Genomic DNA, 27,900 nt, shown 5'->3' with positions numbered 1-27,900 from the left:
CTGCCCCACACGTTGCCCCATAGATCAGCAATCTGTGCCCCATACATTTCCAATTCCTGCCCCATAGATTAGTAATGCGTGCGTCGTAGATTTCCAATCTCTGCCCCATAGATTTCCAATCCCTGCCCCATAGATTTCCAATCCCTGCCCCATAGATTTTCAATCCCTGCCCCATAGATTTCCAATCCCTGCCCCATAGATTTTCAATCCCTGCCCCACACATTGCCCCATAGATGAACAATCCCCCCATTCTACCTCCCCCCATTTTACCCCCCCCATTTTTAACCCCCCCATTTTATCCCCCCTTTTTTCCCTCCCCCTTTTTTAACCTTCCCCCCCCCATTTTTACCTCCCCAAACCTCAACCCCCCCACCCCCCTATTTTATCCCCCACCCCCCCAATTTTTACCCCCCCATTTTTACCCCCCTGCCTATTTTACCCCCCCATTTTACCCCCCACCCCCCCATTTTTTCCCCCCCATTTTTACCCCCCCCCATTTTTAACCCCCCATTTTACCCCCCCATTTTATTTCTCCACCCCCCCAATTTTTACCCCTTCCCCCATTTTATCCCCCCCATTTTACCCCCCATCCCCTAATTTATACCCCCCCTATTTTACCCCCCCACCCCCCAATTTTCCCCCCCCATTCCCCCTCCCATTTTACCCTCCACCCCCCCAATTCTACTCCCCCAATTTCCCCCCCCCCATTTTTACCCCCCCTGCCTATTTTACCCCCCACCCCCCCCATTTTACCCCCCCACCCTCTAATTTTTACCCCCCCCCCCCATATTTTACCCCCCCATTTTACCCCACACCCCCCTATTTTTACCCCCCCCCAATTTTTAACCCCCCCCCCCCCCAAATCCCCCCCCGCAGTTCTTTGAGGAGCTGGCTGAGGATCACCCCGCGCCCCCCCCCGACGCCCCCAAACCCCCAGAAAAGGAGCCTCCGGCCCCCCAGGTTCGTTAATTATCGCAATTAATCAATCGCTTAATTAATCGCTAATTAACGGGTAATTAACGACCCCCCCCCCCCCCCTCCCAAAAAAAAAAAACCTCCAGGCAGCGAAGAAGAAGAAGGAGAAGAAAAAGGGGCGGCGCCAGGGGGCGGAGCCTGAGAACGAGGGGGCGGAGCTTGAGAAGGAAGGGGCGGAGCCACGAGGTAAAAAGGGGCGGAGCTTTGGAGAGAGATGGGGGGGTTGAAGAAGGGGGCGGGGCCTGAGCCAGACAGGGGGCGGGGCTTCCCATTGATTGGTGGGTTATGGGGCTGAGGGGGTGGGGCTTCACGGTTGGGGGCGGGGTTTGGAGTGGGAAGGCGGAGCTCTGAGGGTGGGGGCGGGGCTTCGAGTTGGAGGGCGGAGCTCTGAGGGTGGGGGCGGGGCTTGGAGGTGGGGGGCGGGGCTTCCTGTTGATTAGTGGGTTATGGGGCTGAGGGGGCGGGGCTTCACGGTTGGGGGCGGAGCTGTGAGGGTGGCTTCATGCTTTTGGTTGGGCTTCAATTCGGTGGGCGGGGTTTTCAGGAAGGGGCGGGGCTTTGAGGTGGAGGGCGGGAGTTGCTACTGATTGGCAGATCATGAGGCTGAGGGGGCGGGGCTTGGGTATGGGGGCGGGGCTTCTTGGTGATTGGTGGGTCCTGGGGCTGAGGGGGCGGGGCTTCATGGTTGGGGGCGGAGCTTTGAGTTGGAGGGCGGGAGTTCGTAATGATTGACAGTTTGTGAGGCTGAAGGGGCGGGGCTTCGAGGTTGTGGGCGGGACTTAGTGGGCGGGGCCTGAGCGAGATTGGGGCGGGGCCTGCATGTAGTGGGCGGGGCTTCCCGCTGATTGGTGCGTTGTGGGGCTGAGGGGGCGGGTCTTCCTTGTTGGGGGCAGAGCTTCCTGTTGGAGGGCGGGGTTTTGAGGAAGGGGGCGGGGCTTCGATCTGGAGGGCGGGACTTCCTGATGATTGGCTGTTCATGAGGCTGAAGGGGCGGGGCTTCGAAGTTGTGGGCGGGGCTGTATTGGGTGCAGCGCTTTCCGTTCATTGGTGGGTTTTAGCGCTGAGGGGGCGGGGCTTCACGGTTGGGGGGCGGGGCTTCGAGTTGGAGGGCGGGGCTATGAGGGCGGGGGCGGGGCTTCCTGCTTGGGTTCGGGGGGGGGCTTGGAGGTGGGGGGCGCGGCTTCCTCTTGATTGGTGGGTTCTGGGGCTGAGGGGGCGGGGCTACGAGGATGGGGGCGGGGCTTTGTGGGGAGGGGGTGGGATCTGATTTTTGGGGGGGGTCTGCAGTGATAATTTTGTGTTCCCCCCCCCCCACAGGGTCTGCAGGAAGGAGAGGGGGGAGGAGAAGACAGGTGAGGGGGCGGGGGCTGATTTTGGGGGGGGGCTGTTGGTTTATGGGGGGGTTGGGGGGTCTTTGGGGGGGAATGGGGTCATTGGGGGGGGGAAGTGGGGGTCTGGAGGGGGGGGCATTGAATTTGGGGGGGGGTTGGGGGTCCTTGGGGGGGCAATGGGGTCCTTGGGGGGTGAAATGGGGGTCTGGAGGGGGGGGCATTGAATTTGGGGGGGGTTGGGGGTCTTGAGGGGGGGGGGATTGAATTTGGGGGGGGGAATATGGGGGTTGGGGGGGGGAGGGGGATCAATTTGGGGAGGGTTGGGGGGGTCCTTGGGGGGAAATGGGGTTCTGGGGGGGGGGGTCAATGTGGGGGGGGGCTGCTGGGGGTCTTTATGGGATAAATGGGGGACTGGAGGGAGGGGGGGGCAATTTTGGGGGGGGTTGGGGGGTCTTTGGGGGGGAATGGGGTCATTGAGGGGGGGAAGTGGGGGTCTGGAGGGGGGGGCATTGAATTTGGGGGGGGTTGGGGGTCTTGAGGGGGGGGGATTGAATTTGGGGGGGGAATACGGGGATCTGGAGACATGAATGGGGTCAGTTTGGGGTTTTTTTTGGGGGGGGCATAAATGGGGTCAGTTTGGGGTATTGGGGTTTTTTGGGTGGGGTTGATTTGGGATAATGGGGTTTTTTTTGGGGGGGTCAATTTGGGATAATGGGGTTTTTTGGGGGGGGGACATAAATGGGGTCAGTTTGGGGCAATGGGTTTTTTTGGGGGGGGGACATAAATGGGGTCAGTTTGGGGTTTTTGGGGGGGGGGACATAAATGAGGTCGATTTGGGGTAATGGGGTTTTTTGGGGGGGTCAATTTGGGATAATGGGGTTTTTTTGGGGGGGGGACATAAATGGGGTCAGTTTGGGGTTTTTTTGGGGGGGGGCATAAATGGGGTCAGTTTGGGGTATTGGGGGTTTTTGGGTGGGGTTAATTTGGGATAATGGGGTTTTTTTGGGGGGGGTCAATTTGGGATAATGGGTTTTTTTGGGGGGGGGACATAAATGGGGTCAATTTGGGGCAATGGGTTTTTTTGGGGGGGGACATAAATGGGGTCAGTTTGGGGTTTTTTTGGGGGGGGGCATAAATGGGGTCAGTTTGGGGTATTGGGGTTTTTTGGGGGGGGGACATAAATGAGGTGGATTTGGGGTAATGGGGTTTTTTTGGGGGGGTCAATTTGGGATAATGGAGTTTTTTGGGGGGGGGACATAAATGGGGTCAGTTTGGGGTTTTTTTGGGGGGGGGCATAAATGGGGTCAGTTTGGGGTTTTTTTGGGGGGGGGCATAAATGGGGTCAGTTTGGGGTATTGGGGTTTTTTGGGGGGGGGACATAAATGAGGTGGATTTGGGGTAATGGGGTTTTTTTGGGGGGGTCAATTTGGGATAATGGAGTTTTTTGGGGGGGGGACATAAATGGGGTCAGTTTGGGGTTTTTTTGGGGGGGGGCATAAATGGGGTCAGTTTGGGGTTTTTGGGGGGGGGCATAAATGAGGTCAATTTGGGATAATGGGGTTTTTTGGGGGGGGGACATAAATGGGGTCAGTTTGGGGTATTGGGGTTTTTTGGGTGGGGTTGATTTGGGATAATGGGGTTTTTTTTGGGGGGGTCAATTTGGGATAATGGGGTTTTTTGGGGGGGGGGACATAAATGGGGTCAATTTGGGGCAATGGGTTTTTTTGGGGGGGGGGTCATAAATGGGGTCAGTTTGGGGTTTTTTTGGGGGGGGGCATAAATGGGGTCAGTTTGGGGTTTTTTGGGGGGGTCAATTTGGGATAATGGGTTTTTTGGGGGGGGGACATAAATGAGGTGGATTTGGGGTAATGGGGTTTTTTGGGGGGGTCAATTTGGGATAATGGGGTTTTTTGGGGGGGGGGACATAAATGGGGTCAATTTGGGGCAATGTTTTTTTTTTGGGGGGGGGTCATAAATGGGGTCAGTTTTGGATAAGGAGTTTCTTTTGGGGGGGGACATAAATGGGATCAGTTTGGAGGAATGGGGTTCTTTTTGGGGGGGGTCAGTAATTGGGGTCAATTTGGGGTTTTTTTGGGGGGGGGACATAAATGGGGTCAATAATTGGGGTCAATTTGGGGTTTTTTGGGGGGGAGGACATAAATGGGGTCGATTTGGGTTTTTTTTTGGGGGGGGGACATAAATGGGGTCGATTTGGGGTTTTTTGGGGGGGGGATTTATTTTGCCCCCCATCTGCCCCCATAGGTTGAGAACATCTTCAGTGCGCTGAGTTTGGAGGACGAGGAAGAGGAGGAGGAGGGGGGGGATGAAGGATCCCGAACCCTGAGCAAGAAGGTGGGAGGTGGGGGGCGGCCCCATAAGGGTGGGCTGACCCCATAAGGGTGAGGCTGACCCCATAAGGGTGGGCTGACCCTATAAGTGAGAGCTGACTGCATAAGAGAGGGCTGATCCCGTAAGTGTGGGGCTGACCCTATAAACGTGGGGCTGACCCTATAAGTGAGGGCTGACCCCATAAATGTGGGGCTGGTCCTATAAGTGTGGGCTGTTCCTATAAGCGTGGGCTGATCCCATAAATGTGGGGCTGACCCTATAAGCGTAGGGCTGATCTTAAGCTTGGCACTGACCCCATAAGCATGTGCTGATCCCATAAATGTGGGGCTGACCCTATAAGCGTAGGGCTGACCTTATAAGCTTGGCACTGACCCCATAAGTGTGGGCTGATCCCATAAGTGTGGGGCTGGGCCTATAAGTGTGGGCTGATCCCATAAGTATGGGGCTGACCCTATAAATGTGGGGCTGATCCCATAAGTGTGGGTTCACCCCATAGGTGTGGGACTGACCCTATAAGCGTGGGGCTGGCCCCATAAGTGTGGAGCTGACCCCGTAAATGTGAGGCTGACCCTATAAATGTGGCCTGGCCCTATAAGTGTGGGGCTGATGTTATAAGCTTGGCACTGACCCCATAAGTGTGGGGCTGATCCCATAAGTGTGGGGCTGTCCCTATAAGTGAGGGCTGACCCCATAAGTGTGGGCTCACCCCATAAGTGTGGGACTGACCCTATAAGTGTGGGCTGATCCCATAAGTGTGGGGCTGATCCCATAAGTGTGGGGCGGTCCCTATAAGTGTGGGCTCACCCCATAAGCGTGGGACTGACCCTATAAGCATGGGACTGACCCTATAAGCGTGGGGCTGATCCCATAAGTGTGGGGCTGTCCCCATAAGTGTGGGCTGACCCCATAAGTGTGGGCTCACCCCATAAGCGTGGGACTGACCCTATAAGCGTGGGGCTGGCCCCATAAGTGTGGGGCTGACCCTATAAATGTGGCCTGACCCTATAAGCTTGGCGCTGACCCCATAAGCGTGAGGCTGACCCCGTAAGTGTGGAGCTGACCCCGCAAATGTGAGGCTGACCCTATAAGTGTGGGGCTGACCCCATAAACGTGGAGCTGAGGCGTTTTTGGGGTCGCAGGAGGAAGAGGAGGAGGACGGGAGGAGGAAGAAGAACCGGAAGAACGAACGGAACTGCAGCAGGCGGGTGGTGCGTGGGGGGTTATGGGGTCAGGGTTATGGGGTCAGGGGTTATGGGGTCAGGGGTTGTGGGGTCAGGGGTTTGGGGTCAGGGTTGTGGGATTGTGGGGTTATGGGGTCAGGGGTTATGCGATTATGGGGTGTGGGATCAGGGTTGTGGGGTCAGGGGTTGTGGGGTCGGGAGTTATGGGATTTGGGGTTATGGGGTTTGGGGTTATGGGGTTATGGGGTGGGATATGGGGTTCTGGTTATGGAGTCAGGGTTGTGGGGTTATGGAGTTGTGGGGTCAGGGGTTGTGGGGTTGTGGGGTCAGGGGTTATGGGGTGAGGGGTTGTGGGATTTGGGGTTATGGGGTTGTGGGGTCAGGGGTTGTGGGGTTATAGGGTTGTGGGGTGGGATATGGGGTTCTGGTTATGGAGTCAGGGTTGTGGGGTTATGGAGTTGTGGGGTCAGGGGTTGTGGGATTTGGGGTTATGGGGTTGTGGGGTCTGGGGTTGTGGGGTTATGGAGTTATGGAGTCAGGGGTTGTGGGGTTTGGGGCTATGGGGTCAGGGGTCATGGGGTTATAGGGTTATGGGGTGGGATATGGAGTTATGGGGTTGTGGGGTCAGGGGTTGTGGGATTATGGGGTTGTGGGGTTTGGGGTGGATATGGGGTCAGGCGTTATGGGGTGGATGTTGGGTCAAGGGTTGTGGGGTCAGGGGTTGTGGGGTTATAGGGTTATGGGGTGGGATATGGGGTTCTGGTTATGGAGTCAGGGTTGTGGGGTTATGGAGTTATGGGGTCAGGGGTTGTGGGGTCAGGAGTTATGGGCTTTGGGGTCACGGGTTGTGGGGTCAGGGGTTATGGGATTTGGGGTTATGGGGTTATGGGGTGGGATATGGGATTATGAGGCAGACTCTGGCTCCAGCTATGGGCAGCTGTGGGTCTGGCTATGGGGCGGCTATGGGGCAGCTATGGGGTGGCTATGGGGCAGCTATGGTGCAACTATGGGGTGGTTATAGGGTGGCTATGGGGCAGCTATGGGGTGGCTATGGGGCAGCTGTGGGGTATCTATGGGGCGGCTATGGGGCAGCTATGGAGCAGTTATGGGGTATCTATGGGGCAGCTATGGGGCGGCTATGGGGTATCTATGGGGCAGCTATGGGGCGGCTATGGGGTATCTATGGGGCAGCTATGGGGTGGCTATGGGGCAGCTATGGGGCGGCTATGGGGTATCTATGGGGCAGCTATGGGTCCGGCTATGGGGCAGCTATGGGGCAGCTATGGGTCCGACTATGGGGCAGCTATGGGGCAGCTATGGGTCCGGCTATGGGGCAGCTATGGGGCAGCTATGGGTCCGGCTATGGGGCAGCTATGGGGCAGCGGTGGGTGCGGCCGTGTGCTCCAGCATTTGGGCCCATTCCCCCCCCAGAACCAATTTGCCGCTCTGCTCTCCGACGACGAGGAGGAAGAGGAGGAGGAAGAAGAGGCTGAAAAACCCGGAAGTCCCGCCCCTAAAGCAGCCCCCGCCCCCGGAAGTCCCGCCCACAAAGCCGGTCCCGCCCCCGGAAGTCCCGCCCCCAAGGATGAGGTGGAGGAAGAGGAAAATGGGGGGAAAAAGGAGCAAATCAGCAAAAAGGAGCGGAAAAAGCTGAAAAAACAGGTGAGGGGCGGGGCTTCCGGTGGGCGGGACTTCCGGTAGGCGGAGCTTGAAGGGGTAGGGCTTGGAGACAAGGGGGCGGAGCCAGCGGGACCAAACCCTCACCTGATTGGATGGGGCGGAGGGGTTGTGATTGGCTGCAGCTGCAGCCCCTTTTATTGCTAAGCCACGCCTTTTTCCGTTTAGCAGACCAATAGCAAGCAGGGGGTGGGGCTTTGTAAATGGCGATTGGTTGAGTGCATTCAGGGGAGGGGGCGTGGCCAAAGGTGACGACGCCCACAGGTTGCCTTGCAGCAGCCAATAGGAAAGGTCTCCTGTCTCGAGGGGGTGGGGCTTAGCAGCAGAGGGCAGGGCTACGTTTGGGTGGAGCCAATAGGAGAGGCTTAAAGCAGGGAGGGGGAGGGGATTCAGGCAAGGGGCGGGGCTTAGCAAAGTGGGTGGGGCCGTGTCACACTCAAGCTTTCTATTGGTCGAGAGGTGCGGATTAGTGGCATAAAAGGAGGCGTGGCCGTGCTTAGCCCCGCCTACAATCCTTCCACTGTTATTCCCAAGTGGTCAGGCTTTGAATAAAGAGGTTATAACCGGAACTGGGTGTGGCTTTGACCGGAAGTAGGCGTGGCTTAAAACCGGAAGTGGGCATTGCCTGTATAAAATTACTCTTAGCGTTACGCTAGTATTCCCAAAGGGGGCGGGGCTCTGAATACGGACAGGCCCGGGGGGGGGGAGGCGTGGCTGTGACCGGAAGTGGGCGTGGCTGTGACCGGAAATGGGCGTGGCTTTGACCGGAAGTGGGTATTGCCTGTATAAAACTACTGTTCCAATTGGACTACCATTCCCAAAGGGGGCGGGACTTTGAATACAGACAGGTTCCGGGGGGGTGGGGGGCGTGGCTTTGGCAGGAAGTGGGCGTGTCCCCACCCTAACCCCGCCCCCCTTTTTGCCAGCTGGACTACCAGCGCCAGGTGGCCACCATGGCCACGGCGGCGACCGAGAGCGACTTCGCGGTTTCGCAGGCGGAGCTTTCGGCCCGCCAGGCCATGCTGGAGAACGCCGCCGACATCAAGGTCTGCCGTGACCCATAGATCCCGCACTGCGCCCCATAGATCCCATATTCTGCCCCATAGATCCACACTGCGCCCCATAGAGCCCATATTGTGCCCTATTGATCCCACATTGCGCCCCATAGAGCCCCCACTGCGCCCCATAGATCCCATATTCTGTCCTATAGGGCCGCACTGCGCCCCATAGAGTCCGTATTGCGCCCCATAGAGTCCGTATTGCGCCCCATAGATCCGCACTGCGCCCCATAGATACTTAAATCACTCCAGAGAACCCCATAGCGCCCAATAGAGACCCATAGGGACCCCTTAGCACCCCACAGAGACCCTATAGGAACCTAAATCACCCCATAGCACCCCATAGAGACCCCATAGGAACCTGAATTGCCCCATAGGGATCCCATAACACCTTATAAGGACCCATAGGGCCCCATAGGGACCCCAGAGAGTCCTAAATCACCCCATAACGCCCCATAGAGATCCTATAGGACCTCATATGGACCCCATGGAGACTCCTCAGCACCCCATAGACACCCATAGGGACCCCATAGGGACCTAAATTGCCCCGTAGAGACCCCATAACACCCCATAGGGACCCATAGGGACCTAAATTGCCCCGTAGAGACCCCATAACACCCCATAGGGACCCATTGAGACCTAAATTGCCCCATAGAGACCCCATAACACCCCATAGGGATCCACAGAGAACTAAATCACTCCATAGCGCCCCATAGAGACCCCATAGTGCCCCATAGAGACCCCATGGGAACCTAAATCACCCCATAGAGATCCCATAGGACCCCATAGGCCCCCATAAGGATCGCTTAACACCCCATAGAGACCCATAGGGACCCCATAGGGACCTAGATCGCCCCATAGAGATCCCATAACACCCCATAGGGACCCACAGAGACCTAAATCACCCTATAGCAGCCCATAGAGACCTAAATCACCCCATAGGGACCCCATAGAGACCTAAATTGCCCCATAGAGACCCCATAGTGCCCCATAGAGACCTCATAGTGCCCCATAGGGACCCACGTTAACCTAAATCACCCCATAGGACCCCATAGAGACCCCATTGTGCCCCACTGAGGCCTCATAGGGACCTAAATCACCCCATAGCGCCCCATAGAGACCCCATAGTGCCCCATAAGGACCCCTCAACACCCCATAAGGACCCACAGAGACCTAAATCACGCCATAGCACCCCATAGGGACCTCATAGAGGCCCCAGAGTGACCCTACAGAGACCTAAATCACTCCGTAGTGCCCCATAGAGACCCCATAGAGACCCTTCAGCACCCCATAGAGACCCATAGGAGCCCCATAGTGCCCCATAGAGACCCGTCAGCATTCCATAGACACCCCATAGGGACCTAAATCACCCCATAGCACCCCATAGAGCCCCATAGCACCCCATAGAGGCCCCATAGGGACCCCATTGTGCCCCACAGAGACCTAAATCACCCCAAATCACCCCATAGGGACCCACAGAGACCTAAATCACCCCATAGCACCCCATAGGAACGCCATAGTGCCCCACAGAGACCCCATAGGGACCTAAATCACCCCATAGCGCCCCATAGAGATCCCATAGGACCGCATAGGACCCCATAAGGACCCCTCAACACCCCATAGAGACCCATAGGGACTTAAGTCGCCCCATAGAGATCCCATAACACCCTATAGGGACGCACAGAGACCTAAATCACCCCATAGCACCCCAGAGAGACCTAAATTACCCCATAGCGCCCCAAAGAGACCCCATAATACCCCACAGAGACCCACGTTAACCTAAATCACCCCATAGCACCCCATAGAGACCCCATAGGAACCTAAATCACCCCATAGGACCCCATAGGACCCCATAAGGACCCCTCAACACCCCATAGAGACCCATAGGGACCCCATAGCGCCCCAAATCACCCCATAGAAACCCCATAGAAACCCCAATCGCCCCATAACGACCCCACAGACCCCCCCCACGATGCCCCCTGCCCCCATTTACCCCCTTTTTCTCCCCCCCCCCCCCACCCCAGCTGGAGAAGTTCAGCATCTCAGCCCACGGCAAGGAGCTCTTCGTCAACGCCGACCTTTACATCGTGGCCGGGCGTCGTTACGGCCTGGTGGGCCCTAACGGGTGAGTTAACGAGGTTCCTCATTAATTAAGCCGTTAATTGAGAGGCTGACCCATAGAGCTGAAGGGTTGTAATTAATTCTGGGGGTTGGGGGCGTTGTTAATTGCAGGAAAGGGAAAACGACGCTGCTGAAGCACATCGCCAACAGGGCGCTCAGCATCCCCCCCAACATCGACGTGCTGCTGTGCGAGCAGGGTGAGACCCCCCCCAAATCCCATAAGACCCCCACCCCCCTCACCCCACAAAACCCTATAGGAGCCCACCAACCCCTTAGGATCCCCATAAGAGCCCCCAAAACATTATAGGAGCCCCCCCAGCCCCATAGGACCCCCAAAACCTTATAGGAGCCTCCCCAACCCCATAAGACACCCCAAACCCCATAGGAACCCCCAGGACCCCCCCAAACCCCATTAAACCCCCCAAAACCCCCTTAAGACCCCCCCACCTCCCCATAGGACCCCCCCAGGACCCCCCCACCCCCTATAGGCCCCCCCAGGAACCCCCCCAACCCCACTAAACCCCCCAAAGATCCTCTCAGGACCCCCCCCTCCCATAGGACCCCCCAAAACCCCCTCAATACCACCCCCACTTCCCCATGGAACCCCCCCCAGGACCCCCCCAACCCCTATAGACCCCCCCAGGACCCCCCCCAACCCCACTATGCCCCCCAAGGATCCTCTCAAGACCTCCCCCCCCTCCCATAAGACCCCACCAGGACCCCCCCAAACCCAATTAAACCCCCCAAAGCCCCCTCAAGACCCCCCCTACCTCCCATAGGACCCCCCAGACCCCCCCCCCACCCCACCATACCCCCCATTAAACCCCCTCAGGACCCCCCCAACCCCTATAGGCCCCCTCAAGACCCCCCCCCCATAAGACCCCCCCCCAGGATCCCCCCAAACCCTATTAAACCCCCTCAAGACCCCCACTCCCCATAGGAGCCCCCAGGACCCCCCCCCACCCCACCATACCCCCCATAGGACCCCCCCAGGACCCCCCCAACCCCTATAGGCCCCCTCAAGACCCCCCCCCCCCGATAATACCCCCCCCAGGACCCCCCCAAACCCCATTAAACCCCCTCAAGACCCCCCCCCACTCCCCATAGGAGCCCCCAGGACCCCCCCCCACCCCACCATATCCCCCATAGGACCCCCCCAGGACCCCCCACAAACCCCATTATACCCCCCAAAGCCCCCTCAAGACCCCCCCCACCTCCCATAAGACCCCCCCAGGACCCCCCCAAACCCCATTAAACCCCCCAAAGCCCCCTCAAGACCCCCCCCCACCCATAAGACCCCCCCCAGGACCCCGCCAAACCCCATTAAACCCCCTTAAGACCCCCCCCCATTCCCCATAGGAGCCCCCAGGACCCCCCTCCCACCCCACCATACCCCCCATAGGACCCCCCCAGGACCCCCCCAACCCCTCAAGGCCCCCCCACCCCCATAAGACCCCCCCAGGACCCCCCCAAACCCCATTAAACCCCCCAAAGCCCCCTCAAGACCCCCCCTACCTCCCATAGGACCCCCCAGGACCCCCCCCAACCCCTATAGGCCCCCTCAAGACCCCCCCCTCAATAATACCCCCCCCAGGACCCCCCCAAACCCCATTAAACCTCCTCAAGACCCCCCCCCACTCCCCATAGGAGCCCCCAGGACCCCCCCCCCACCCCACCATACCCCCCATAGGACCCCCCCAGGACCCCCCCAACCCCTATAGGCCCCATCAAGACCCCCCCCCCATAAGACCCCCCCCAGGATCCCCCCAAAACCCATTAAACCCCCTCAAGACCCCCCCCCACTCCCCATAGGAGCCCCCAGGACCCCCCCCCCACCCCACCATACCCCCCATAAGACCCCCCCAGGACCCCCCCAACCCCTATAGGCCCCCTCAAGACCCCCCCCCCCATAAGACCCCCCGCCAGGACCCCCCCAAACCCCATTAAACCCCCTCAAGACCCCCCCCCACTCCCCATAGGAGCCCCCAGGACCCCCCCCCACCCCACCATACCCCCCATAGGACCCCCCCAGGACCCCCCCAACCCCTATAGGCCCCCTCAAGACCCCCCCCCCCATAAGACCCCCCCCCAGGACCCCCCCAAACCCCATTAAACCCCCTCAAGATCCCCCCCCACTCCCCATAGGAGCCCCCAGGACCCCCCCCCACCCCACCATACCCCCCATAGGACCCCCCCAGGACTCCCCCAACCCCTATAGGCCCCCTCAAGACCCCCCCCCCCATAAGACCCCCCCCAGGATCCCCCCAAACCCCATTAAACCCCCTCAAACCCCCCCCGCACTCCCCATAGAACCCCAAACTCCCAGTTCTTCCTCTTTTAAGCCCCCCCCCCCTTAATTTTTTTTTGCCCCCCCCCTCGCCCCCCCCCAGAGGTGGTGGCAGACGAGACCCCGGCGGTGCAGGCGGTGCTGAGGGCCGACACCAAACGGCTGCAGCTGCTGGAGGAGGAGAAAAGGCTGCAAAGCGCCCTGGAGGGGGGGGACGACGGCGCTGCTGAGAGGCTGGAGAAGGTGGGGGGGGGGGGGAATTTGGGGGGGGGTCGGGGGGGGGGGAAATTGGGGGGGACGACTCGGGGGGGAGAATTTGGGGGGGGGGAAATTGGGGGTGGGATGGGAATTGGGGGGGGGGGAATTGAGGGGGGGAAAATGGGGGGGTGGAAAATGGGGGGGCTGGAGAAGGTAGGGGGGGAAATTTGGGGGGGGTCGGGGGGGTGGGAAATTGGGGGGGACAACTCGGGGGGGAGAATTGGGGGGGGGAAATTGGGGGTGGGATGGGAATTGCGGGGGGGAATTGAGGGGGGGGAATTGGGGGGTGGAAAATGGGGGGGCTGGAGAAGGTGGGAGGGGGTAAATTTGTGGGGGGGGGGTTGGGGGGGTGGGAAATTGGGGGGGACAACTTGGGGGGGGAGAATTGGGGGGGGGTGGGAAATTGGGGGTGGGATGGGAATTGGGGGGGTGGAAAATGGGGGGGCTGGAGAAGGTGGGGGGGGGAATTTGTGCGGGGGGGGGTCGGGGGGGTGGGAAATTGGGGGGGACAACTTGGGGGGGAGAATTGGGGGGGGGGGAAATTGGGGGTGGGATGGGAATTGGGGGGGGAGGAATTGAGGGGGGGGAAATTGGGGGGGGGTAGGATGGAAAATTGGGGGGGGTGGAAAATGGGGGGGTGGAAATTTTGGGGGGGGCTCTGGGGGGTGGGAAATTGGGGGTGGGATGGGAATTGGGGGGGGATTGAGAGGGGGGGGTGGGAAATTGGGGGGGGTAGGATGGAAAATGGGGGGGTGGAAATTTGGGGGGGTAGGATGGAAAAGGGGGGGGAATTTGGGGGGGGAATTGAGAGGGGGGTTGGAAATTGGGAGGGGGTAGGATGGAAAATGGGGGGGGTGGAAAATGGGGGGGTGGAAATTTTGGGGGGGGGCTCTGGGGGGTGGGAAATTGGGGGGGGATGGGAATTGGGGGGGGGAATTGAGAGGGGGGGTGGGAAATTGGGGGGGTGGAAAATGGGGGGGCTGGGGTGGAAGGTTTGGGGGGGGTGGGAAATTGGGGGGGGTGGGATGGAAAATGGGGGGAGGGAATTGAGGGGGGGGGGAAATTGAGGAGGGGGGTGGGAAATTGGGGGGGGTGGGAAATGGGGGGGCTGAGATGGAAAGTTTCGGGGGGGGTTTGAAAATGGGGGGGTGGGTGGAAAATTGGGGGGGTGGGAAATTGGGGGTGGGATTGAAAATGGGGGGGGGGGATGGAAAATTGAGAGGAGGGGGATCCAATGGGATTTGGGGAGGGGTTCTTGGGGAAATCAATGGGGTCTGGGGTTTTTTTTGGGGGGGGGGGTTGGCGGGGCCGGGGGGGGGGGATACTGGGGTCCTGGGGGGGGTCCTATGGGGTTTGGGGGGGTCGTGGGGGGGGAGATAATGGGGTTTGGGGTGGGGGGTCCTATGGGGTGTGTGGGGTGGATTAGTGGGATTTGGGGGGGGTTCTTGGGGAAATCAATGGGGTCTGGGGTTTTTTTTTTAGGGGGGGGGGTGGGGGGGCCGGGGGGGGGGGATACTGGGGTCCTGGGGGGGGTTCTATGGGGTTTGGGGGGGTCGTGGGGGGAGGGATAATAGGGTTTGGGTGGGGGGGGGGGGGTCCTATGGGGTGTGTGGGGTGGATTAGTGGGATTTGGGGGGGGTTCTTGGGGAAATCAATGGGGTCTGGGGTTTTTTTTTTGGGGGGGGGGGTCCTATGGGGTCGTGGGGGGGGGATACTGGGGTCTTGGGGGGGGTCCTATGGGGTTTGGGGGGGTCGTGGGGGGGGTATAATGGGCTCGTGGGGGGGGATTAGTGGGGTTTGGGGGTGGGGGGTCCTGTGGGGCTTGGGGGGGTTTCTTGGGGAAATCAATGGGGTCTGGGGTTTTTTTTGGGGGGGGGTTGGGGGGGCCGGGGGGGGGGATAATGGGGTCCTGGGGGGGGTCCTATGGGGTTTGGGGGGGTCGTGGGGGGGGGGATAATGGGGTTTGGGGGGGGGGGGGGTCCTATGGGGTGTGTGGGGTGGATTAGTGGGATTTGGGGGGGGTTCTTGGGGAAATTAGTGGGGTCTGGGTTTTTTTTTGGGGGGGGGATACTGGGGTCCTGGGGGGTGTTCTATGGGGTTTGGGGGGGGGGGGTCCTATGGGGTGTGTGGGGTGGATTAGTGGGGTTTGGGGGGGGTTCTTGGGGAAATTAATGGGGTCTGGGGTTTTTTTTGGGGGGGGGGGGTTGGGGGGGTTGTGGGGGGGGGGATAGCAGGGATTGCGGGGGTCGTGGGGGGGGGGGGTCTTTTGGGGTACGGCCGCTGTTGGGTTGACCAGTGGGGTTTTGAGTGGATTCCGATGTACCTTCCGCCCCCCCCTCCCCCCTGCCCTCCAAACCCTAAATAACGCCCCCCCCCCCCCAAAAACCCCCCCCCCCCCCATAGGTGTACGAGGAGCTGCGCGCCATCGGCGCGGCGGCGGCGGAACCCAAAGCGCGGCGGATTTTGGCCGGGTTGGGTTTTAACCCCGAAATGCAGAACCGCCCCACCCGCAAATTTTCGGGGGGGTGGAGGATGAGGGTCTCCTTGGCACGGTGGGTGGCTTTTAAAATTGGGGGGGGGGGGCTTATTTTCAAGGGAGGGGGGGAACAAACCCTGTATGACCCCCCCCCCCAGCTCATCTCCCACCCCAGATCTCCTTTATTCCATTCCAGGACCCCCCCCCAATAGGACCCCCCCCAGATCACCTTTATTCCCTTCCAGGACCTCCCCCCAATAGAACCCCCCCCCCTCCAAACCCCGTTGTGTCTGTCCCCCCCCCAGGACCACCCTCAGATCACTTTTCTTCCCTTCCAGGACCCCCCCCCCCCCCCAAATAGGAACCCCCCCTCTCCAAACCCCATTGCCCCCACCCCCCCAGGACCCCCCCCCAGATCACCTTTATTCCCTTCCAGGAATCCCCCCCAATAGGACCCCCCCCTTTCCAAACCCTATTGTGTCCCCCTTCCCCCCCCCAGGACCCCCCCCAGATCACCTTTATTCCCTTCCAGGATCCCTCCCCAATAGGACCCCCCCCCAGGACCCCCCAAACTCCATAGGACCCCCCCCAGGACCCCTGTCTCCCCCAAGGACCCCCCAACCCCAATAGAACCCCCCCAGGACTCCCCAAACCCCATAGGACCCCCCCAGGACCCCTGTCTCCCCCCAGGACCCCCCCAAACCCCACTGTCCACCCCCAGGACCCCCCCCCCCAGAACCCCAAACCCCATAGGACACCCCCAGGACCCCTGTCTCCCCCCAGGACCCCCCCAAACCCCACTGTCCACCCCCAGGACCCCCCCCCAGGACCCCTAAACCCCATAGGACCCCTCCCAGAACCCCCCCCAGGACTCCCCAAACCCGATAGGACCCCCCCAGGACCCCCCCCTCAGGACCCCCCAAACCCCACAGGACCCCCTCAGGACCCCTGTCTCCCCCCAGGCCCCCCCCAAACCCCACTGTCCACCCCCAGGACTCCCCCCCAGGACCCCCAAACCCCATAGGACCCCCCCAGGACCCCTGTCTCCCCCCAGGACCCCCCCAAACCCCACTGTCCACCCCCAGGACCCCCCCCCAGGACCCCCAAACCCCATAGGACCCCCCCAGGACCCCTGTCTCCCCCCAGGACCCCCCCAAACCCCATTGTCCACCCCCAGGACCCCCCCCCCAGGACCCCCAAACCCCATAGGACCCCCCCAGGACCCCTGTCTCCCCCTAGGACCCCCCAACCCCAATAGAACCCCCCCAGGACCCCCCAAACCCCATAGGACCCCCCCAGAACCCCCCCCCAGGACCCCCCCAAACCCCACTGTCCACCCCCAGGACCCCCCCCCAGGACCCCCAAACCCCATAGGACCCCCCCAGGACCCCCCAAACCCCACAGGACCCCTGTCTCCCCCTAGGACCCCCCCAAACCCCACTGTCCACCCCCAGGACCCCCCCCCAGGACCCCCAAACCCCATAGGACCCCCCCAGGACGCCTGTCTCCCCCTAGGACCCCGCAAACCCCATAGGACCCCCCCAACACCCCCCCCCCATAGGACCCCCCAAACCCCATAGGACCCCCCCAGGACCCCTGTCTCCCCCCAGGACCCCCCCAAACCCCATTGTCCACCCCCAGGACCCCCCTCCAGGACCCCCAAACCCCATAGGACCCCCCCAGGACCCCTGTCTCCCCCTAGGACCCCCCAACCCCAATAGAAACCCCCCCAGGACCCCCAAACCCCATAGGACCCCCCCAGGACGCCTGTCTCCCCCTAGGACCCCGCAAACCCCATAGGACCCCCCCAACACCCCCCCCCTAGGACCCCCCAAACCCCATAGGACCCCCCCAGGACCCCTGTCTCCCCCTAGGACCCCCCCAAACCCCACTGTCCACCCCCAGGACCCCCCCCCAGGACCCCCAAACCCCATAGGACCCCCCCAGGACGCCTGTCTCCCCCTAGGACCCCCCAAACCCCATAGGACCCCCCCAACACCCCCCCCCCTAGGACCCCCCAAACCCCATAGGACCCCCCCAGGACCCCTGTCTCCCCCCTGGACCCCCCCCTAGGATCCCCCAAACCCCATAGGACCCCCCACCCCCCCCATGTTTTTATATTTGGGGGGGGGTGGTTGTGGATGAGAACGGTGCTGTTGTGACACGTGTGAGCAGGGCGCTGTTCATGGAGCCCACGCTGCTGATGCTGGATGAGCCCACCAACCACCTGGACCTCAACGCCGTCATCTGGCTCAACAAGTCAGGGGGGGGGCTATAAATATGGGGGGGGGGGGCAATAGATATGGGGGGGCAATAAATATTGGGGGGGGGTTATAAATATGGGGTGGGTAATAAATACGAGGGGGGCAATAAATATGGGAGGGGAATAAATATTGGGGGGCAATAAATAGGGGGGGCAATAAATATGGGGGGGGCAATGCATTTTGGGGGGGCCCAAACCCCACAGCTGACCCCACTGACCCCAACCCGACAGCTGACCCCAATGACCCCAATAACCCCGCTGACCCCAATCCCATAGCTGACCCCAATGATCCTGCTGCCCCCAACCCTACAATTGACCCCACTGACCCAATGACCCCAATGCCCCCAACCCTACAATTGACCCCACTGCCCCCAATGACCCCACTGCCCCCAATGACCCCACTGCCCCCGCTGACCCCGCTGCCCCAACCCTACAATTGACCCCACTGCCCCCATGACCCCACTGCCCCAATGACCCCACTGCCCCCAATGACCCCACTGCCCCCAATGACCTCAATGACCCTGCTGCCCCCAATGACCCCAATGACCCCACTGCCCCCAATGACCCCAATGACCCCACTGCCCCCAATACCCCCGCTCACCCTGATGACCCCGCTGACCCCACTGCCCCCAATGACCCCACTGCCCCCAATGTCCCCAATGACCCCACTGACCCCAATGACCCCAATGACTTCGCTGACCCCGCTGACCCCGCTGCCCCCAATGACCCCAATGACCCCACTGCCCCCAATGACCCCGCTGACCCTGATGACCCCGCTGACCCCACTGCCCCCAATGACCCCACTGCCCCCAATGTCCCCAATGACCCCACTGACCCCGATGACCCCAATGACTCCACTGCCCCCAGTGACCCCAATGACTTCGCTGACCCCGCTGACCCCGCTGCCCCCAATGACCCCACTGACCCCAATGACCTCAATGACCCCGATGACCCCGATGACTCCACTGCCCCCAATGACCCCAATGACCCCAACCCTACAATTGACCCCAATGAACCCCGCTGACCCCACTGACCCTCCCCCCTCGCCCCCCCCCCCCCCCCAGCTACCTGCAGACGTGGAAGAAGACGCTGCTGGTGGTGTCGCACGACCAGGGCTTCCTGGACGACGTGTGCACCGACATCGTGCACCTGCACGCCCAGCGCCTGCACTACTACCGCGGCAACTACAGTGCGTGGGGGTCTGGGGGGGGTCCTATATGGGGGGGGGGGTTTATGGGGGGGTCCTATTTGGGGAGGGGTCTATGGGGGGAGCGAAAAGGGGAGGGGGTTCTATGGGGGGTGTGAAAAGGGGAGGGTCGTATTTGGGGAGGGGGTCTATGGGGGAGGGGGTCTGTGGGGGGGGTCCTATATGGGGGGGGGGGTTTATGGGGGGGGTCCTATTTGGGGAGGGGTCTATGGGGGGAGCGAAAAGGGGAGGGGGTTCTATGGGGGGGGTGAAAAGGGGAGGGTCATATTTGGGGAGGGGGTCTATGGGGGAGGGGGTCTGTGGGGGAGGTCCTATATGGGGGGGGGGGTCTATGGGGGGGGTCCTATTTGGGGAGGGGTCTATGGGGGGAGCGAAAAGGGGAGGGGGTTCTATGGGGGGGGTGAAAAGGGGAGGGTCATATTTGGGGAGGGGGTCTATGGGGGAGGGGGTCTGTGGGGGGGGTCCTATATGGGGGGGGGGGTCTATGGGGGGGGTCCTATTTGGGGAGGGGTCTATGGGGGGAGCGAAAAGGGGAGGGGGTTCTATGGGGGGTGTGAAAAGGGGAGGGTCGTATTTGGGGAGGGGGTCTATGGGGGAGGGGGTCTGTGGGGGGGCTCCATGGGGGGGGTCCTATATGGGGGGGGGGGGTTTATGGGGGGGTCCTATTTGGGGGGGGTCTGTGGGGGGAGCGAAAAGGGGAGGGGGTTCTATGGGGGGGGTGAAAAGGGGAGGGGGTTCTATGGGTTCTAGGGGAGGGTCGTATTTGGGGAGGGGGTCTATGGGGGGGGTCTGTGGGGGGGGTCCTATTTGGGGAGGGGGTCTATGGGGGGGGTGGGGGTGGGGTGGAGTCCTATTTGGGGAGGGGGCCTGTGGGGGGGTTCCTATTTGGGGAGGGGGTCTGGGGGGGGAGTATGGGGGGGGGTCTGTGGGGAGGGTCCTATTTGGGGGGGGTCTGTGGGGGGGGTCCATGGGTGGGGTCTTATTTGGGGAGGAGGTTCTATGGGGGGCTCCTATTTGGAGGGGGGTCTATGGGAGGGGTCCTATTTGGGGAGGGGGTCTATGGGGGGAGCGAAAAGGGGAGGGGGTTCTATGGCGGGGGGTGAAAAGGGGAGGGTCGTATTTGGGGAGGGTGTCTATGGGGGGGGTCTGTGGGGGGGTCCTATTTGGGGGGGGGGATGAAATGGGGGGGTTCCTATTTGGGGAGGGGGTCTGGGTGGGGGGTATAGGGGGGGTCTGTGGGAAGGGTCCTATTTGGGAAGGGGGTCTAGGAGGGGGGGGTCCTATTTGGGGAGGGGGCATCTATGGGGGGGGGGGCCTGTGGGGGTGTCCTATTTGGGGAGGGGGTCTATGGGGGGGTCCTATTTGGGGGGGGGATGAAATGGGGGGGTTCCTATTTGGGGAGGGGGTCTGGGTGGGGGGTATGGGGGGGGTCTGTGGGAAGGGTCCTATTTGGGAAGGGGGCCTATGGGGGGGGGTCCTATTTGGGGAGGGGGCATCTATGGGGGGGGGGGCCTGTGGGGGGGGTCCTATTTGGGGAGGGGGTCTATGGGGGGGGGTCTGTGGGGGGGTCCTATTTGGGGATGGGGTCTAGGGGGGGCTCCTATTTGGGGGGGGGGCTCTGTGGGGGGTGTCCTATTTGGGGAGGGGGTCTATGGGGGGGGGTAGGTGGGGTGGAGTCCTATTTGGGGAGGGGGCCTGTGGGGGGGGTCCTATTTGGGGAGGGGGTCTATGGGGGGGTCCTATTTGGGGGGGGTTTATGAGGGGGGGTGACGAAATGGGGGGGGGGGCGAAACGGGGGGGCTGATAAAATGGGGGACGACAACGAAATGGGGGGGGGTGTAAAATGGGGGGGGACAAAATGGGGGGGTCTTATTTGGGGGGGGAGGGGGTCTATGGGGGGGGTTTCCATGGGGTGGGGTCTATGGAGGTAGGGGGGCAAAATGGGGGGGGGTCCTATTTGGGGGGTGGTTCTGTGGGGGGGGTCCTATTTGGGGGGGGTGGCTCTATGGGGGAGGGGGGTTTTAATTGGGGGGGGGGTCCTATGGGGAGGGATGGCTTTATGGGACGGCTCTATGGGGTGGGGGGGGGGGGGGGTGGCTCTATGGGGTTGTCCTATGGGGGGAGGGGGGTCCTATGGAGTGGTTGGCTCTATGAGTGGGGGGCTGTTGATGGTCAGGGGGGGTAACCGCCCCCCCCCCCGTGCCCCCCCCCCCATTGCATGGCAGTGACGTTTAAGAAGATGTATCAGCAGAAGCAGAAGGAGCTGCTGAAGCAGTACGAGAAGCAGGAGAAGAAACTGCGCGACCTCAAAGCCGGGGGCAAATCCACCAAGCAGGCGGTGGGACCCCCCCCCAATAAATACCCCCCCCATAAGACCCCTCCTCCCCCCCCATCCCCAACGTAAAAACCCCACAGAGCCACCTCCCATAGGAACCCAACCCATAAGAACCCCCATCCCATAGGAATCCCCACCCCATAGGACCCCCCCCCCTTAGAGCCAATCCCACATAGGACCCCCCCCAAAGAACCCCCACCCCATAGGATGCCCCCCATAGGTCCCCCCCCATCCCCAACATAAAAACCCCACAGAGCCACCCCCCATAGGAACCCCCATCCCATAGGAACTCCCACCCCATTGGATCCCCCCCCATAGAACCACTCCCCCGTAGGACCCCCCCCCATAAGAACCCCTACCCCATAGGACCCCCCCCCCTCCCCAACGTAAAAACCCCATAGAGTCACCCCCCATAGGAACCCACCCCATAAGAACCCCCATCCCATAGGAATCCCCACCCCATAGGACCCCCCCCCCTTAGAGCCAATCCCACATAGGAACCCCCCAAAGAACCCCCCCCTCCAACAAATACCCCCCCCTTCCCCCCCCTCCCCCCCATCCCCAACGTAAAAACCCCATAGAGCCACCCCCCATAGGAACCCACCCCATAAGAACCCCCATCCCATAGGAATCCCCACCCCATAGGACCCCCCCCCCCCTTAGAGCCAATCCCACATAGGACCCCCCCCCATAAGAACCCTCACCCAATAGGACCCCCCCCATAAGAGCCCCCACCCTATAGGACCCCCCCCCCCCATCCCCAACATAACAACCCTATGGAGCCATCTCCTATAGGAACCCCCATCCCATAGGAATCCCCACCCCATAGGACCCCCCCCCCCTTAGAGCCAATCCCACATAGGACCCCCCCAAAGAACCCCCCCCCTCCAATAAATACCCCCCCTTCTCCCCCACCCCATAGGACCCCCCCCTTCCCCCATCCCCAACATAAAAACCCCACAGAGCCACCCCCCATAGGAACCCCCATCCCATAGGAACTCCCACCCCATTGGATCCCCCCCCATAGAACCACTCCCCCGTAGGACCCCCCCCCATAAGAACCCCTACCCCATAGGACCCCCCCCCCATCCCCAACGTAAAAACCCCATAGAGCCACCTCCCATAGGAACCCACCCCATAAGAACCCCCATCCCATAGGAATCCCCACCCCATAGGACCCCCCCCCCCTTAGAGCCAATCCCACATAGGACCCCCCCCCCCCATAAGAACCCTCACCCAATAGGACCCCCCCCATAAGAGCCCCCACCCTATAGGACCCCCCCCCCATCCCCAACATAACAACCCCATGGATCCATCTCCTATAGGAACCCCCATCCCATAGGAATCCCCACCCCATAGGACCCCCCCCCCTTAGAGCCAATCCCACATAGGACCCCCCCAAAGAACCCCCACCCCATAGGATCCCCCCCATAGGTCCCCCCTCATCCCCAACGTAAAAACCCCATAGAGCCACCCCCCATAGGAACCCACCCCATAAGAACCCCCATCCCATAGGAATCCCCATCCCATAGCACCCCCCCCCCTTAGAGCCAATCCCACCCTAAATCCTATATATTCCTACCCCCCCACCCCCTTAGGGTCCATATAACCCCCCCAACCCCATAATCCCCCCTTAGGGTCCATATAACCCCCCCCAAACCCCATAAATCCCCCCTTAGGGTCCATATCACACCCCCCAACCCCACATAAGCCCCCCTTAGGGTCCATATAACCCCCCCAAAACCCCATCAATCCCCCCCTTAGGGTCCATATAACCCCCCTAAATCCCATATATTCCTACCCCCCCACCCCCTTAGGGTCCATATAACCCCCCCAACTCCCCCCCCCCCCCCCCCCCGCCTTAAATTCTTAATTAGGAGAAACAAACGAAGGAAGCCCTAACAAGGAAGCAGCAGCAATGTCACATAACCCCAACCCCATACATCCCCCAAATCCCCCCCTTAGGGTCCATATAACCCCCCAAAAAACCCATATAACCCCCCTTAGGGTCCATATAACCCCCCCAAACCCCATATAACCCCCCCAAACCCCATATAAGCCCCCCCAAAACCCCATAAATCCCTCCTTGGGGTCCTTATAACCCCCCCCAAACCCCATAAATCCCCCCTTAGGGTCCATATCACAGCCCGCAACCCCATATAACCCCCCCTTAGGGTCCATATAACCCCCCCAAACCCCATATAACCCCCCCAAAACCCCATATAACCCCCCCTTAGAATCCATATAACCCCCCCCCTCCCTCTAAATTCTTAATTAGGAGAAGCAAACGAAGGAAGCCTTAACGAGGAAGCAGCAGAAATGCCACATCCATCCCCCAAATCCCCCCCTTAGGGTCCATATAACCCCCCCAAACCCCATGTAACCCCCCCAAAACCCCATATAATCCCCCCTTAGGGTCCATATAACCCCCCACCCCCCCTTAATTCTTAATTAGGAGAAGCAAACGAAGGAAGCCCTAACGAGGAAGCAGCAGAAATGCCACATCCATCCCCCAAATCCTCCCCTTAGGGTCCATATAACCCCCCCAAACCCCATGTAACCCCCCCAAAACCCCATATAACCCCCCCTTAGAATCCATATTACCCCCCCCTCCCTCTAAATTCTTACTTAGGAGAAGCAAACGAAGGAAGCCCTAATGAGGAAGCAGCAGAAATGCCACATCCATCCCCCACATCCCCCCCTTAGGGTCCATATAACCCCCCCAAACCCCATGTAACCCCCCCAAAACCCCATATAACCCCCCCCTTAGGGTCCATATAACCCCCCACCCCCCCTTAATTCTTAATTAGGAGAAGCAAACGAAGGAAGCCCTAACGAGGAAGCAGCAGAAATGCCGCCGTCGGGCGGCTGACGAAGAAGCAGCCGAAGCTCCTGAGCTCCTGAAAAGGCCCCGGGAATACAGCGTGCGCTTCACCTTCCCCAACCCGCCCCCCCTCAGCCCCCCCATCCTGGGGCTGCACGGTAATGGGGGCCGGGGGGGGGGTTATGGGGTGATGGAGGGGGGTTAGAACGGTAATTAGGGGGATGGGGGGTAATTAGAAGGGATGTGGGGGTTATAGGGGGGGTTATGGGGTGATGGAGGGGGAGGAGGGGGGGGTTAGAAGGGTAATTAGGGGGATGGGGGGTAGTTAGAAGGGATGGGGGGGGTTATAGGGGGGGTTATGGGGTGATGGAGGGGGGTTAGAAGGGTATTTAGGGGGATGGGGGGTAATTAGAGGGGATGAGGGGGGGTTATGGGGTGATGGAGGGGGGGGTTAGAAGGGTAATTAGGGTGATGGGGGGTAATTAGAAGGGATGGGGGGTTATAGGGGGGGTTGTGGGGTGATGGAGGGGGGATTAGAAGGGTAATTAGGGGGATGGGGGGTAATTAGAGGGGGGTTTTGGGGGGTTATGGGGTGATGGAGGGGTGGGAGGGGGGGTTGGAAGGGTAATTAGGGGGATGGGGGGGTAATTAGGGGAGGATTTGGGGGCAATTAGCAGGGATAGGGGTGGTTTTGGGGGCATTGTGGGGCAATTAAGGGGGGGTTCAGGGTCTTAGAGGGGCAATTAGGGTGGGATGTGGGGCAATTAGGGGGGATGGGGCGGTAATTAGTGGGGATGGGGGGCAATTAGAGGGGATATGGGGTGGTTTTTGGGAGAGTTATGGGGTAATTGGGGGGGGTTCAGGGCCTTAGAGGGGCAATTATTGGGGAATGGGGGGCAATTATCGGGGATGGGGGTAATTATCGGGGATGGGGGGCAATTAGAGGGGATGGGGGGTAATTGGGAGGGGATGGGGGGGTAATTAGGGGAGGATGTGGGGGCAATTAGTGGCGATATGGGGTTGGTTTTGGGGGGGGTTATGGGGTAATTGGGGGGGGGTCAGGGCCTTAGAGGGGCAATTAGTGGGGATGGGGGGCAATTAGGGTGGGGGTGGGGCAGTTCTGGGGGTATTTGGGACCCCCTCTTACCCCCCCCCATCCTTCCCCCCCCCCCAGGGGTGGATTTTGGGTACGAGGGGCAGCAGCTGCTGTTCAAGAACCTGGACTTCGGCATCGACATGGAATCACGCAGTGAGAGCTGGGGGGGGGCTTACGTAAATGTGGGGGGGGGCTTACGTAAATGGGGGGGGTCTTACGTAAATATTGGGGGGTCTTACGTGGATGTTGGGTAACTTTACGTAAGTATTGGGAGATCTACGTAAAGGTCGGGGGGTCTTACGTAAATGTTGGGAGTTTTACGTAAATGTTGGGAGTTTTACGTAAATGTTGGGGGGTCCTTACGTAAATGTTGGGGGGGTCTTATGTAAATATTGGGCAACTTTACGTAAATGTTGGGAGATCTACGTAAGCTTTGGGATATTCTACGTAAATATGGGGGGTACTACGTAAATATGGGGGGTTCTTACGTAAATATGGGGGGGTCTTACGTAAATATTGGGGGGTCCTTACATAAATGTGGGGGGTCTTACGTAAATATGGGGGGTCTTACGTAAATATTGGGGGGTCCTTACGTAAATGTGGGGGGTCTTACGTAAATATTGGGGGGTCTTAGGTAAATTTTGGGAGCCTTTACGTAAACTTTGGTCAACTTTACGTAAATATTGGGGGATTTACGTAAGCTTTGAGATATTCTATGTAAATGTTGGGGGTCCTTACGTAAATATGGGGGGGTGTTACGTAAATGTGGGGGGTCTTACGTAAATATTGGGGGGTCCTTACGTAAATGTGGGGGGTGTTACGTAAATATTGGGGGGCCTTACGTAAATTTTGGGAGCCTTTACGTAAACTTTGGTCAACTTTACGTAAATATTGGGAGATTTACGTAAGCTGTGGGATATTCTACGTAAATATGGGGGTTTCTACGTAAATATGGGGGGTTCTTACGTAAATATGGGGGGTTCTTACGTAAATATGGGGGGGTCTTACGTAAATATGGGGGTTTCTACGTAAATATGGAGGGTCTTACGTAAATACTGGGGGGCCTTAGGTAAATATTGGGAGTCTTTACGTAAACTTTGGACAGCTTCACGTAAATATTGGGGGATTTACGTAAGCTTTGAGATATTCTATGTAAATGTTGGGGGTCCTTACGTAAATATGGGGGGGTGTTACGTAAATATTGGGGGGTCTTACGTAAATTTTGGGAGCCTTTACGTAAACTTTGGTCAACTTTACGTAGATATTGGGAGATTTACGTAAGCTGTGGGATATTCTACGTAAATATGGGGGGTTCTTACGTAAATATTGGGGGTTCTTACGTAAATTTTAGGGGGTCTTACGTAAATATTAGGAGCCTTTACGTAAACTTTGGTCAACTTTACGTAAATATTGGGAGATTTACGTAAGCTGTGGGATATTCTACGTAAATATGGGGGGTTCTTACGTAAATATTGGGGGTTCTTACGTAAATTTTAGGGGGTCTTACGTAAATATTAGGAGCCTTTACGTAAACTTTGGTCAACTTTACGTAAATATTGGGAGATTTACGTAAGCTGTGGGATATTCTACGTAAATATGGGGGGTTCTTACGTAAATATGGGGGGGTCTTACGTAAATATGGGGGTTTCTACGTAAATATGGAGGGTCTTACGTAAATATTGGGGGGCCTTACGTAAATTTTGGGAGCCTTTACGTAAACTTTGGTCAACTTTACGTAAATATTGGGAGATTTACATAAGCTGTGGGATATTCTACGTAAATATGGGGGGTTCTTACGTAAATATGGGGGGGTCTTACGTAAATATGGGGGTTCCTACGTAAATATTGGGGGCTCTACAATAACAGTGTTGTGTCTTGCCCCCCCCCCCCCCCCTCGTGTCCCCCCCCCCCCAGTTTGCATCGTGGGCCCCAATGGAGTTGGGAAGAGCACTTTGCTGCTGCTGCTCACCGGGCAGCTGACACCGGTATGGGGGGGGGGGGGACCCCGAAATTTGGGGGGGGGGGGAGTCCCAAATAGGGGGGGAGAGGCAGAAAGGAGGGAACCCCAAAATGGAGGGGGGGGGAATATGGGGTGGTAGAATGAGGGGGGACCCCAAAAATGGGGGGACAGGCAGTTATAGGGGGGGGATTTGGGGGGGGGGGGATTTTGGGGAGGAGGGGACAGTAATGGGGGGGGGATTTGGGGGGTGGGGGAATTATTGGTGGGGGAATTAAGGGAGGGGGGATTTGGGAGGGGGGATTTGGGGGAGTGAAATTATGGGGGGGGATTTTTGGGGGGGGGGGAAATTTCACTTTTCAATTTCAATTTTGGGGGGAGAATTAAGGGGGGGGAGGATTTGGAGGGGGAAAATTATGAGAGGGGGGAAATTATGGGGGGGGAAATTATGGGGGTGGGATTTTGGGGGGATTATGGAGGGGGGGAAATTATGGGATGGGGATTT

The 27,900-nt window shown here is 59.5% G+C and overlaps 1 protein-coding gene across 2 annotated transcripts in view; it reads left to right on the top strand.

Annotated features, from left to right (window-relative positions):
- Positions 1-27,900, top strand: part of ABCF1 (ATP binding cassette subfamily F member 1) — a 38,423-nt gene that overhangs the window by 2,241 nt on the left and 8,282 nt on the right. For both annotated transcript variants that reach the window (XM_090129087.1, XM_090129088.1), the window contains exons 4-20: positions 877-960; positions 1,062-1,161; positions 2,293-2,327; positions 4,569-4,658; positions 5,795-5,863; positions 7,268-7,498; positions 8,440-8,559; positions 10,596-10,696; positions 10,804-10,889; positions 13,083-13,222; positions 15,641-15,789; positions 17,889-17,972; positions 19,041-19,165; positions 21,409-21,521; positions 24,329-24,500; positions 25,517-25,591; positions 27,353-27,423. In XM_090129087.1, coding sequence (XP_089985213.1) covers positions 877-960; positions 1,062-1,161; positions 2,293-2,327; positions 4,569-4,658; positions 5,795-5,863; positions 7,268-7,498; positions 8,440-8,559; positions 10,596-10,696; positions 10,804-10,889; positions 13,083-13,222; positions 15,641-15,789; positions 17,889-17,972; positions 19,041-19,165; positions 21,409-21,521; positions 24,329-24,500; positions 25,517-25,591; positions 27,353-27,423 — 1,845 coding nt within the window. The remainder of the gene's footprint in view (positions 1-876; positions 961-1,061; positions 1,162-2,292; positions 2,328-4,568; positions 4,659-5,794; positions 5,864-7,267; positions 7,499-8,439; positions 8,560-10,595; positions 10,697-10,803; positions 10,890-13,082; positions 13,223-15,640; positions 15,790-17,888; positions 17,973-19,040; positions 19,166-21,408; positions 21,522-24,328; positions 24,501-25,516; positions 25,592-27,352; positions 27,424-27,900) is intronic.

The sequence above is a fragment of the Phasianus colchicus genome, chromosome 35 (genome assembly GCF_987193195.1).
Source record: "Phasianus colchicus chromosome 35, bPhaCol1.hap1.1, whole genome shotgun sequence".
Taxonomy (NCBI): Eukaryota; Metazoa; Chordata; class Aves; order Galliformes; family Phasianidae; genus Phasianus; species Phasianus colchicus.
The sequence above is the reverse complement of the archived record's forward strand: the minus strand, read 5'-3'. Positions and strand labels throughout refer to the sequence as shown.